This window comes from Diadema antillarum, unplaced genomic scaffold (genome assembly GCF_040938485.1).
Source record: "Diadema antillarum isolate AM-2024a unplaced genomic scaffold, OU_Dant_1.0 seq00000124_RagTag, whole genome shotgun sequence".
Classification (NCBI taxonomy): domain Eukaryota; kingdom Metazoa; phylum Echinodermata; class Echinoidea; order Diadematoida; family Diadematidae; genus Diadema; species Diadema antillarum.
Genome location: NW_027271204.1, coordinates 180,749 through 194,624, shown reverse-complemented (window position 1 = coordinate 194,624; position 13,876 = coordinate 180,749). Strand labels below are relative to the sequence as shown.

Sequence of the window (13,876 nt, the reverse complement as noted above, 5' to 3'; positions counted from 1 at the left end):
AAAGGTAGGCCTAGTTATATGTAGTTACACGATAAACCTTACTCGATTTTGCTAAATTTCGGTAATTTAGAGGGAATACTTAGTTGTTTTCGCCACATTTTACTCGGTAGCGTAGCCCAGTGAAGAATCGAACACCGTTGCGCGTAGTCCCATGCGTACATTTTCTTTCTGTACGCGCAATGCCATTATAATGCGCGGCCGGTCGTTATGGACCCGGTCGGTAGGTTGGACACCTACCATACTCTGACCACGAGTACTTTTTAGGTAGAATGAGCGCTTTATAAGACTTATTATTCAAAATGTTGACACTTATGCCTATACTGGCTATGGAATGTATCCGGGTAACTACTGCTGCCAGTGTTGGCTGGGTTTGTATGTTATACCTGTTTATATTACGGGGTTGTTATAAAATCATCAGTTCACTGTCGGCCGTCGGCGGAACAGACACAGAACCGCCACACAACCCAGCTACATACATGTACAGATGTAGCACGCGCACTACTAGCAGCCGCGACGGCGGTACCGGGCCTCAGTGCGGTACTACGGGTGAGACAGACTGAAAGCGCCGCCGCGGCCGCGCTTGCTGACTGAATTTGTTACACCATTTACAACCCTATAAACGTGTAGTTACAGCAAAACCCTCACCTCAAAGGCAAAAACCAACGGCGATGAGAAGGTATGCTCTACGGGGACTAAAATCAAAACTACCGCTCCATGAACAGCTTACGGCAATACGATTGCCCAGCTTGTACTTTTATACATACCAAAACATCGTACGAACAACTTCATCACGGAAGTACAGGCTCCTTTCTTCCACATAGATACACCTGTCGTAGTACAGTTACAATGTGTATGTATTTTAGCTAGGTGTTGTTGCTTGATGCTTGGTGTGCTGCGCGATGCGGACGGTGCGGCATACATCGATGGATGCTAGCATGCTAATGTGTGTGCGTGGGATTCACTCCCATTGGAGAAACCATGGACCTACACAAACACTGGATGTTGTGTATGATACGAACGGACATACGGACGGCGCGCCGTCGAGTGGGAGGAATCACCGATCGAAGTTTGTCGAGATCCACGACGCGGACGGACACAGCGCAGACGGCGGTCCGGTGGCATGGCAGCAAGAAGACAAAGAATGCAAATTATTATTGTATGAGCAGCGTCTCCCGACGGTCTCTGACTTCTCGTAGCAAAGAGATTCACTTTGTGCTGTAGTCACTGAGTTTTAAATCTATTACTGCTATCACAACGCACGTTGTCACCAAGAGGTCGCTTATTGTGATATAGGTCCAGAGCCCGGTGATGGGCCTAAATTGTATATCAACTGGCAAAAATACGACAAAATAGATTTATCAATATTTTCTTTTAATATCTTCGAACTCGCTGTTATATGAGGCTTGTAGACGCTTTGTATCTATCTCTAAATCATTCATTAACAATATCATCTAAATTTCATCGGAAAAATCTCAACAGTAACGCATTGATGCTATTCCATCATCTCAAAAGACAACCAACCTCAAAAGAAAACCAAAGTAACCTTGAAATTGAAAAGTTCAACGCACTGCCTCTGTGACCTCCATCTTCACGTGTCCCGATCCACAACAATTACGAAAGCAACTACAGTAAACCTCGGATAAGTCGACGTCGAGTGAGTCGAAAATCACTTAACTCGAAGCAAAATAAGAAGTCCCGATTTTTCCGTATGTGTTTTCTCTAAGAAATATTTGGATAAGCCGAAGTACGAGAGTCGAATTTCGGCTGTGTCGAAGTAAAACATTCAGTCCCTTTTGTACATAATACACGTAGTTTACATCACTTGAGCCGAAGAAGATTTGTCTGGCATTCTCATTACATTTAGAGAACAAAAAAATCGGCATGTCGAAGAACCCCGTCCCTGGCCTGCTGCAGGTAAGCATGCACACTCACCGTACCGCTCTGCACGCATGTCGAATACACACACATGTATACATGTATACACACAGCACATCGATCCATATACTTTATCCATACACACAGCACATCCATACTTTATCCATGTCAAGCCAGAACTCCTTGGTCAACCAATCGCTGCTTTAATATTTTAGTGACAGGCCAAGTGGGCGGAGCTTGTTTGTGCGTGCCCGACTGGCTGTACAGTTTTGTTCAATGGAGGTGGGATGGGCCTGGGAGAGTGTTTGTCTCAGGGTAGGTTGACAGAGATGGCTACCTATATTGCACCATAGACATAGCACATGCACATTGCCACATTAGCGCAGACATTCTCAGAACTACTTTTAACTGCTAGTATTGATACAAATTCCATGTTCAATTTAGAACAAAATAAGAACATTATCTTCAAGAACAGACAAATTTGAATGCAAACACACACACGCACGCACGCACACACACACACACACACACACACACACATGCATGCAAATGTACTATAATACATGTACATAACTGTGAGTCGAAAAAAAATCGACTCTCGCCAGAGTCGAATTTCACTTAAGTCGACGCATTTTTGTCAGTCCCGAGAGCTTCGACTCATGCGAGGTTTACTGTACAACGAGAGAATCACAGATGAAACCAAACTGTACATAGTGCATGCTCCACCACACCCGCCTCTGCTTCTCCCATCGTACAGAATACTTCATATTTCTATTCAGTGTTTCATATTGTTCTCCGTGGTATTACACGTTCTGCATTCCAGTCTCTTTTAAATGTTTCTATATATACCTTATATGCACTGGCTGTCAAGTAACGAGGTTGTGGCACTTCAGGAAGAGGAACAAGTGATTCTGCATGATAACTACAACAAACAAGAGAAATAAACAAACCGAAAGGTCGTTCCTTTGTTTGATAAACAGCAACAAAACAACAATAACAACAAGGAAACAAACAAAGAAAAACCGACCAACCAACCAACCAACCAAACAAACAAACAGTGAAAAAAAATGCACGTTTCCATTCCGTACAGGCCCTATAGGCTGTATACTGAGTACATACTGTCACAAAAGGTTTATCATAATATGAAATAGGCTACTGGAAGCAGGATTCAAGAGTCTTTAATTTCCGTTGTTCAGGTATAATGGCCTATAGCACCCCCTGAAGAGTCAAAAGTCAGCATGCGTTTTATGATTTTGTATATACAATATATAAGAATCACTGTCTGTTAGGTTTGGTTTTTGGTTTACTTTGGTTTTATTGGTCTATATTTCGCCTATCATGATATCAACAAAAAATATAATTGTGCAAATACTGTCCAATACAAACAAAAGAGAATGACTTACATGTGAGATATGACTAAGAGGAATCAACGTATAGCATTGCTTCTATACAAGGCGTACAGATTCTCATTGCAGAAGATAATATTATGAAATGATTTCTTACAAGAAATTTAATGAGTTGGAACGAATGACAATGTAATTAATAAAGCGAGAAATGCATGTATGTCGAAGAATTGATAACAAAATGAAATATAATGTCCATCATAAATCCAACAAAAGATGAGAAGGGTGTGGTGGTCATTGTGTATCATGACTGTATTGCTGCAGTTGTTGTTGCTGTTGTTGTTGTTGTTTTTTTGGGGGGGAGGGGTATCTGTTTTCTGCGAATATGATGGTATCGTTTGCCATCCCTTTGACGTCGAAAATCGAATCAGCTCTGACAAGACTTAGTATAGATCAATTAATACATCGTGCATTATACCAAGCTAATGGTGTGGTGAAAGACAATAAACCTTAAAACATACAGCAAACATATACGAATGTGAAATACAAGAGACATCACAGCACATTAGAATTTCAGCATGTGCTTCGGCCTGAATTATCGATAAGCTCTGCTGTTTGGGCATGCTTTCCCTCGACATCCCCCCCCCCCCCCGTTCCTTCCGATCTCAGCTCCATCACAGATTTGTGTCGTCATTGGGATACAGTGATACTACACCTAACTATCCAAGACGACGACAAAATATGTAACTTCAACTGAATCATATTGCATAACATTTTCATCGCAGTAAGTTTGGTCTCGATGTGTTTGATATTGTGTGTGTGTGTGTGTGTGTGTGCATGTGTGTTTGTGTGTGTATGTGCAATTTAATTCAATTCAGTTCAAACTTGATTTCATTCCTTAACATATACTATATAATTATTACAAAGTAGTGAATGAAATTACGCGCAGTGTAAGATGCAGAAAAAACAGTTATAAATTATGTTCATAATATGCTCAAAATCAAATGTGCTTGGATGAACTATCAGGACGTGTTACAAAAAAACATTTCCCAATTTTGATCCTTAAAAGTTCAAAAACTAGTAACACTTACGTTGATAAGATCAATAACTGAATAGTGCACAATTTTGGCAGAAGTAATTTAAAAATGAAAGCTTAAATCACTTTAATCAAACTGAAGATTAACTTCGAATTTTTTATAGGATTCAGATTGTGATTACCACCCAGGCACTGACCAGGGTTTTAATACTTGTCTTAATTACGTATTCATGAGGAATGCCATGCACTATATCGCTATAGTCTTTATTCATCTTGAAATGTTGTATAGTGTATAGGCAAGCACATGGAAAGTGCTGACTTTTTTTCCATGTGTATATAACATGTATGTATTTTACCCTTTACCATGAATTCAGACTAGCAGTGCCCATGTCAATCCATCATGAATTATTTATAAATCATTCATGTGCCTTGGAGAAAGAGGCCAGAAGCCTAGTCAGCTTGAGCTCTCGAAAGGTGGTATTCATGTTCATTGTTCAGGGTCATTGTAAGCACACACTGCACATACACATCATTGGTTCCTGGGTAAAGTTCAAGGTTTGTACTCTTGGGTTAAACTTTGACCAAAATCTGGAACCGAAATCTAAAATTAATCATGGATTTAATGATTTGATTTATGCTCTCATAAATATTCAAATCACCTCCTATATAATTATATTGTACACTTTTCAGCTATGTACTCAATATCAATGACAGTGTTATCTAATATAGTTTTCGACTAAGGATCAAAAGTGGGAAGGTTTTTTTTTTTGTATAAAACGCCTAGTATGACTATACATGCGTGTACGTGCACATGACTTATTGTGTTTAAGACTCGTATTTATACGCACATTTCCTATGGTCCCTAAGTGTGTTTTACCGGATGCCTATGTATACTTTCTTATGATATTCCATTACCTACTATGTCTCTATATCCCACTCTCAAATTCAACACCAGGGGCGTCGATCTAAATTGGCTGTCCCATGAAAACATAGGGGAGGGGTGCAAGTTTGCCCCCCCCCCCCATAATTCATGAGAGGTGAGAGATTTTCTTGCTCAAGAAAACTGTCCAACTATTTCCCCCAAAGTGTACACCAGATTGTTGAATAGGCCTATCAACCCAAATTTCAATTCTGAAATTACTAAATCTCCCTAGCGTTGGGGGGGGGGGGGGGTTATTCACCTCTTCCCACACCGTCCCCCTTTCTCATGGACTTATACCTATATAGTACTTACTAACAGGTTGACCTATTTCCGAATAGCTTTTCCTCGTTTAAAGTGTTCATCAGATCTGTCACTTTAGTTCCAAAAATGTAAAAGTTCCCGAGTCGTGTTGAAGGCGACATCTCCTTTCAATTAACCCTTTCCGCACTTAGTTCCCATCTATAGATGTCATTAGTACACTTTGAGGATACAACTTCCAAAACAAACTAGTAGGCCTACCACGTGTTTATAAATATTTTAATTTGAATTCCAAAAACTCTAGAACTCATGGTAACAGCATCTTTGTGTGAAACATTGCGGATTGAGGTAATTTTCTAAGTTGTGGTGGGGGGTTTTAATCACATTCACTGATAGTTTTGGCATTCAATTGTGTATGCATTAATTAATTTAGTTTAATTTTTTAGCTTTACCAAGAAAGTTAGATTTGTTTGTTTTTATCACATCTATATATCACTTTTAATTCAGAGTATTGTGATATCTATAATTTTTATGATTACGATTCTAAACTTTTACAGACAATAACATAGGCCTTTGACTGCCAGACATGATTTTGATATATCAATCAATCAATCAATCAATCAATCAATGCATGCATATACAAAGGTACATCCATCAATCAATCAAACTCCCTCGTATGCAGGGGAGTCGATCTTGGAGGGCAGGGGGGCAAACATCATTTTGCCCCCCCCCCCCCCCCCCCCCCCAATTATCGAGGCGCGGAAAATTTTCTTGCATTTCTTATAGAAAACTGTCCAGATATTTCACCCATAGGCCCTATAAATTCTGAAAATGCAAAATCTCTCCGTCTCCAAAATCTCCAGCGACCTCACCTTGGCGGCCGCGAGCTGCATGCTGCACCTGCGATCTGGGCCCTGTTGCATAAAACCCTTACCGCTGGACTTACCGCTTCTTTCTAGCGGTAAGTCTTCAAATTAGCGGTAAATTTTATCATCCTTGATGCTGATTGGCTGTGACACCTAATTTTGACGGTAGTTACCATTGAATTTCAATGGTAAGTTTTATGCAACGGGCACCTGGTGCGATCTTTTGGGCGCCCTCTGTTCGACCTCGGCTCACCACAGCTCGCAAGAGATCGCTCCAGCTCGCGCGAGATCGCAGGCGCAGGTCGGTGGCATCGGGCATGCAGTGTACGAGTAGTTTTACTCCTTCGGCGCTCGCACGGCATGTATGCAACATAACAGTGAACACACGTGAAGGCTGTGAAGGCAGAGCCGAAGTTGAACTGTTGGTCGAATACCATCGTCTACGTAGAGGCCACATTGTCAGGACGCTTGAATCCAATTGAAGATGTTTAAAAAGTAAGTGTACCGTATGAAAAGGGCACGTATGATATACCTACCGTATAAGGTCAATAAGAATCTGACGCTTTTTAATAGTTTAAATTCAATCTGGACACTCTTGGGTAGTCCCACACGTTCAAAATTATGTTGCATAGATAGTAGAGGCTAGACAAACACTGTTTTACTTTCTGTTTTTTTGTTAGACCACTTGCACTTTTAGACCACTTGCACTTAGACCAGCCACTAACTCAAATTTAATTGTTCAAAGAGAAATTGATATATTTGGCACAACTCACATGCAATGCTAATGGGAATGATGTGTGCTATAAATTTTATTCACTTCGTCAATTAAGTTTGGGTTTAAAATTATTTTCCAAACCAACTCTATTTAGACTAGTCTATGTGGATGTGGGTGGAACTCGACTGGGAGACTTCAGGCAGAGAAATAATTAGGTCCTACTAATACTAGAACCTAATAGAAGTGTGGTTTAATTGCACTGACTGTTTTGTCCAGACCTCTCAAGTCTAGTGTACTACTCACTAATACTAGTACTTAGTAGATTGGTCTAGAGTCTAGGTTCGTAGTTTCATTACTTTCAAACAGATATTGGTCAGACTCAGAGAAACAAACATCATTTTTTAGTAGAAGTCTAGACAGTAGTCCCTGGAGTAAAATACCCCGTTTGCATCCATTTAATGTTTTTTCCACACTGTAAACAAATCAGGCAAATTATTTTCAGGCATTTCATATAACATAGACAAGATTATTTATGCATGCTATTGTTATAGAATATGACCAATGTGCAATGACAAACGCAGTGGTCAAGCCAAGATTGACCACGGGGCCGAACCTGGCACAGTTTTCGCTGATATGCGGCGTAGTAGTTCGTCTTGCGGCACGATGTACAATTCCTGTGCAATACGCGCGTGCTTTGCGTTCTTTAGCTGCATGCCTTCACATGGTTTGCGAACGTGCGTAAGCGCCAATCCCCACTGCGAAAGCACATGAAATAGCTGGCGCACATGCACCGACTGCAAACAGGGATCACAATTCTGGGGGTGTTGTTGATGTATTTCTTGCGTTTCTCTGATTTTTTCGATGGCAACAGCCACTTCCAGAAGAAAAATAGTAGCTCACATTGGCTCGCAAAAGTTCTATTTTACGTGAGGACATGTTTTGAAAATCCATGAACATCAGTAAAACAACAAAAAATCCAGTTTCTTGGACCCTTGTTTCTTAACTGTGATGTTAAGAAATACTGAAAATAAGATTTTGGATGCCATATGTTGTTGTTTAGGTGAGAAACGCTTTTGTTGGAGATTGTGCCCATATTATCAGTTGATTTTTTGTAGATTGGTAGTGTTCTACTATATTGTGGTATGCTTGTATGGAGTGTGTCGCTGTGTTTAGCAGTATATTACCAAATATCGTCTGTTGAGAATGAGAAGGGCGTTAAGTTGTCTTGAACACTATGGGTTTGATGGCAACTTAACGCCCTTATCATTCTCAACCGACGATATGTTGTACCTGCCGTGAACGTGCTCATTGCCGCATGCTGCCACAATTGCTCTAGTAGAGTAAGTGAGGTAATTTCAGCGAGGGTAAGTTAAGAGTTTTACATAGGCTGTCTCAGCAAACTTTGAATCACATCTTTGCTTACAGAGTCACACAATCTGAATAGCCATCACCCATATCACATCCTTTCACCCATATCACATCCTTGGCTTTGTCATAGTCAAGGATGTGAATCATGTGATATAGGTGGTTTTATGTTATGCATGTACCAGAGGCCCATATTATAAGTTTGAGAGGTAAATTTATACATATAATTTTAGCACAAAACACATGCACAATATTTAATTCAAAAAGCTGTTAATGGTCAGATGAAGACATTACATGTATATTCAATTTAACATTTTAAAGAAGTAATACTGAAACAGTGAAACTCTGCTAGAGCCAAAGTGTGTCAGGTACATATAAGTTCTTATTCATCTTCCATGACAGAGTTTGTTACTACCATTCTCATGTATTACAGAAATTTTTTGTTTATCATGTCATGAATACCGTAGTCCAAATTATACTGTGGAGGTGTACTGTACTTGAAAGGAGCTGTTTATTAGCAGAGAAAAGTAACTGTCAATGTAGTCACTTGATGTTTGGCACAATGAGACCCTTTCCCCCCGTTTGTGTTGTGATGAACAGGTTTACAGAGAAGGAGAATGTGTCGGGAGTGACACAGGTGAAGTCCTCCGTCATCAGAAATATCCGGACGGAACTGATTGAGAAATATCCAGGTATAGAGGAATTCCAGGATCAAATCCTTCCCAAGAAGGAGTCTTACAGGCTGGTTAAATGGTATGTTTGAAACAGGCGCAACTTTAAACAGGCATCACACATTAATGACATTTTGTGGTTTGATGATTATGTGACAGCTTTAGACATTTCAATAATGTAGTTTTGTCTAGGATATGTCTTAAATCCATGCTTTAATTGGGAACATTCAGTTGGTAACATGCTATGATAAATCAGATAAATTTTTAATGAGAGATTTCATCATATTGCATGTAAATTTGGTGTTAAAATTCTCCCAAGTAGGGTAGAATATCTCCAGAATGTCAGATTTTCATGAAGTAGGCATTGTTTCATAATATTATGTCCATTGCAATTCCTGTTTTAGATTGCAGACAGCAAATATTTTCGTATTGAACCTTTGTTTGTGATAATGTTCAAATACCTCATAATGTCTGTTTTGAATATCTAAGATTCTTTATCCAGCAGTCACACAGAATTGATGCTGACAAAGTTTTACTTCTGTACTGACATTTATCTCTGAAATTTGAGCTTATTCTCTTACATGACAGTATGAACTATCCCATGTGGAATATTTTTTTTTTCAATTCTTTGTAACCATTGATGTCACCAAATTTGTAACCAGCAGTGTGACATACTGTAAAAGTGGAAATTTTTGCTGTGTTGAAATTTTTGCGCACTTCGCGCAACCCGAAACTAGCGCCAAAATAAAAGCACATGAATATTTTTGCTCGCCATATGTTCCAGTAGTTGATGTCTTGATTCAGCGGAATTAAAAACATGCTAAACTCTTCTTACCCCGCCGATTGCGAAAAATTAGTCGCACGAAAATATCCACTTTTACAGTACTCTCCTTGATTGTCATGTTTCCACTCTTTACTTTTCAAGATCTTTGTTTTGTTGTTGTTTGTTTGTGTGTGTGTTGTTTTTGCATTTTTAGTCTTGAGATACACAACAGAACCAACTGGTAGTTTCCAGTCATCAAGCAGGAAATAGATGAAAGTAATACTTACCATCATCGAGGATTTGTTTACTCCTGTACAATTTTGTTATCTTTACTGAAAGTACAAGCAAATATGTGTTAAACTGTCTGCAGATGAAATTGGCCTCATACTTTCTCTTAACAGTCATGATAAAATTGAGATCCTGGCGATTGGTGGGGAACCAGCGTTCTTCAAGCAGCGAGGGCCCTTCATGCCAACTCTGAGGTTATTACATAAATGTAAGTGTGCAACAGAGAGATTTTCCAGTGTTTATGTGTCTGCACACATATTGAAAGAAATATACTGTATACGCCGTTACCTTCATGTACAAATATTTTTGTGAATGACAAGGTCATAGACATTTTTGCGAGATGTTGTTTTTGTGAATCGACGCCAACGCTTACTTTAATGCTCTTTTAACAAAGCACATGGAGACATTTTTGTGTCTTGTTAAATTTGCGATCCAACTGTGATTCGCAAAATGGCTTTGCCTACACACACACTCTAGTTCTGTGATGCGCAAAATTCTTGAATTATTAAACCCTCGCGAAAATAACCGCTTATACAGTAAGTATTTAGATTCTAAAATAGGTCCCTGTGACATTGTGCGTTTCTTGAATAGACAAGCTGTGGCCAAGCGCTGAATTCATGAATGGTTGCAATATAATGATGCAAATTAAGAGGAAGGAAGTAGAGTGATCAATGTAAAATTATATAGAAAGAAACTATGGCAAAGATATTGCCTTACGTTTTAGTCACTCTGGTTTCGCTCTCAATAATACAATTGTAGGCTTTGACCTTTCATGTGTGTAGCTAAGTCAGTGTGAGTGCTGTATAATGTATGTGAGTCTTCCCCCCATGATCACATGTTTTACCCCTGTTCTTCCCACCTGCCAACAGATCCCACGATATTGCCATGGCAACGGGTTGACAAGGGGGCAATACGTTTCGTCTTGAGTGGTGCCAACATCATGTGCCCTGGTCTGACCTCTCCAGGAGCTGAACTTATACCTGCTGAAAAAGACACAATTGTGGTATCCTTTTGCAGTGGCAAATTTGCTCATTGAATAGAAGATGGCTTTGCCCACACACAGTCTAGCTCTGTCATTATCCTTTCATTCAAACTGTATTCAGGAAGAAACACCTCCTATTTGATATCAGTAAATGTTCACTTTTTCTGAAGCCACATTTTAGTATTCTTTATTTTTTATTTTGTATAGAAGCCTTTGAAGACAGTATTTGCTCATTCAGTCATCTTGTTTTCTTGGGTTCAATTTGGCACTGTTAAGAAGATTGACTTTTGATTTGTGTGTGTGTGTGTGTGTGTGGTTGTGTGTATGCATTTGTTTATTTGTTTATTTATTTATTTTTAGTATTATTGAGCATTCTGGCAGAGAAAAAGAGCAAAATTCCTTTATAAAAGTTTAAGCTAAAGAGCATGCTTTTTGATTTAATGCATATATGCACCAGTGGGAGAATGTTTGTCAGCCTATCAGAGGGTGTCTTTAGCATAGAACTCTTTTATTTTCCTTCTCTCACAGTCAGAGTGAATGCGAATTTTGTTTCTGTGTTTGCTCTTTTAAAGGTAGGGGATACCTTTTACAGACCTCCCAAAATGCAGCAAAACATTAAATATGAACCTCAGGGGACTTGCTTAGGCCACTGCTTAGAAATTTGGAAGTCAACAGTTATCTAAAATTTGAATAATGCACAAAACTCAACTACTCAGTAGTTCTGTGTGTCAGCCACACTTAGGCCTTGTTGTTGCATTCTTCTGTATTTGTGATCTATAAACACAAATCTAAAAGTACAAGAGCTGATGTAATAACATATAGAGTGTGTGGTAAGAATGTATATAGAAATGTTTGTAAGTGTTGATGAACTTTCTTCACAAAATATACATGATGGACACACATGCAGTACATGGGTCTGCAAAGGTAGCCTAGTAATGTACTGGAATTTACGGTGAGCCCCGAAAACAATTCAATTCAAAATCTAACCGTCAAAAACATGTACTAAATGTTACCTTCCACTTTCAATACTTTATGGGAGTTTCTAAAATGATATTCTCTTCAACATACCACTGTATTTATACAACTCTTCATTTAAGGCGTGCAAATGGGATTCCCTACCTTTAATACACCATAATTGACCCTTAATAAATCAATATCAACCAGGCAATAATGGCAGAGGGCAAACAGCATGCACTCTCAATAGGCCTGATGAAGATGTCAACAGACGATATGTAAGTTGCAGAAACCCATGTCATCAGTTCAGTGGTAAAGTTTCATATGTGGACAGAGAAGACAAGTGCTCTTCTGCCTCTTAACCCTTTGAGGACGGTTTGATTTTGCTACAACACTCATTTTCCATAGACACTTGCCCTAGTATACTCAGGACTCGTCCTCAACGGGTTAAATCTCAACATGCAAGATTTTTTAGGTGGCTTGGGTGTTGCAAATGAGGATTATGTGCATCGAATGTACAAAATCAAATGATTCAGGACAACACGTTTTAGCATTTTTCCATTTTGATAAAAAAAACCAACCATTATTGTAAATAAACCAATGGAAGTTATAGAAAAGATCAGTGAAAGTAGATTTGAGCGTGATTAGCCAAATGATAGAGAAGCTGTAAATATTAGACTGATGGTGCACACATGGTGTTCTGTGGTTAGTTCACAGCATTTATCCATTGATCTCATGTGTTGTAGAAGCCTTTTTTTTCACCTTGGGAAGTAGAAGCAATATGATGGCCTCAAAAATGACAAAGAACATTAATTTAACTTTTGTCACCAAGCCAAAGAGAGATTAATATGGTATTGTGTCTTAGGCATTTTTTCTTAACATCATGTGCATCTATGTCAAGATTACAATTGAGGATGTCTGCACGAAATAGGAATTTCAGTATTGTTGGTATACTGTATACGCTATAATTTTCGCATACATAAATTTTCGCGAATTGCCGCTGTCACACATTTTCGCGAGTGGTTAAATTCGCGATTGGGGGACCAGAGAAAATATGAAGTGGCAAAGAAAGTGTGAATTTTCAACTTACTAGCAAATAAGAATGATACTAGTTATACACTGCATGAAAAAAAATTACCAAACTCTGCTAACTAATAAGTTAGACTTCAACATTTTTGAAGTGGTTAAGTCCATCGCGCTAGATTTCTGACGAGTGGTCCCCTTGCAATAATGGATTGGCTCTCTACAGTATTCGTAAGTAGACGTGGACGTGCTATAGGTACGTAAACAAGCTTAGCCAGTACAGTATATGGTCTGTTCGGTAAGCCATGACATGGTATACTACTAGTACTGAAATTTTTGTATCATCAAGGCAAGGGATTCATTTTGGAAGGTAATATTTTCGCGTGTTGTTAAATTCGCGAATAGCTCCCAACTCGCGAAATTCGCAAAAATAAAACCCCTGCGAAATATATAGCGTATACAGTAGATAGGTAAAATGTGTTTACTTAAAACATCAATGTGGATGTAAGGGCAAGGTTGGTCACAATTATCTCACATCTTGCATGATGTTTACAACAGGTGGGATTGCTCAAACATTGAGACTTTGGAAAATTTCCCATATCTACAGGGCCATCATGAGTACTTACAGTATTCTGCTGCTTTGATTAGTCCTACCTATTTGTATGTTAACTGCAAAGTTTCACACTTTTTTGTGTCTTTGAATTTCAGACGGTCAGTCAACAAGGGTGTCGGAGTGGACAACATGCATTACCTAAATGATGGTCTGTGGCACATGAAACAAGTCAAATAGCATTGGAACTCTTATGTAGGACTGA

The 13,876-nt window shown here is 39.0% G+C and overlaps 1 protein-coding gene across 1 annotated transcript; it reads left to right on the top strand.

Moving 5' to 3' along the window:
• Positions 1 to 6,687: 6,687 nt before the first annotated feature.
• LOC139727237 (malignant T-cell-amplified sequence 1-A-like) lies at positions 6,688 to 13,851 on the top strand. The gene is made up of 6 exons (XM_071638194.1): positions 6,688 to 6,795; positions 8,981 to 9,133; positions 10,216 to 10,310; positions 10,972 to 11,105; positions 12,249 to 12,316; positions 13,770 to 13,851. The coding sequence occupies exons 1-6, from the start codon at positions 6,785 to 6,787 to the stop codon at positions 13,849 to 13,851; spliced, it is 543 nt and encodes a 180-aa protein (XP_071494295.1). The 5' UTR covers positions 6,688 to 6,784.
• The last annotated feature ends 25 nt before the right edge of the window (positions 13,852 to 13,876 follow it).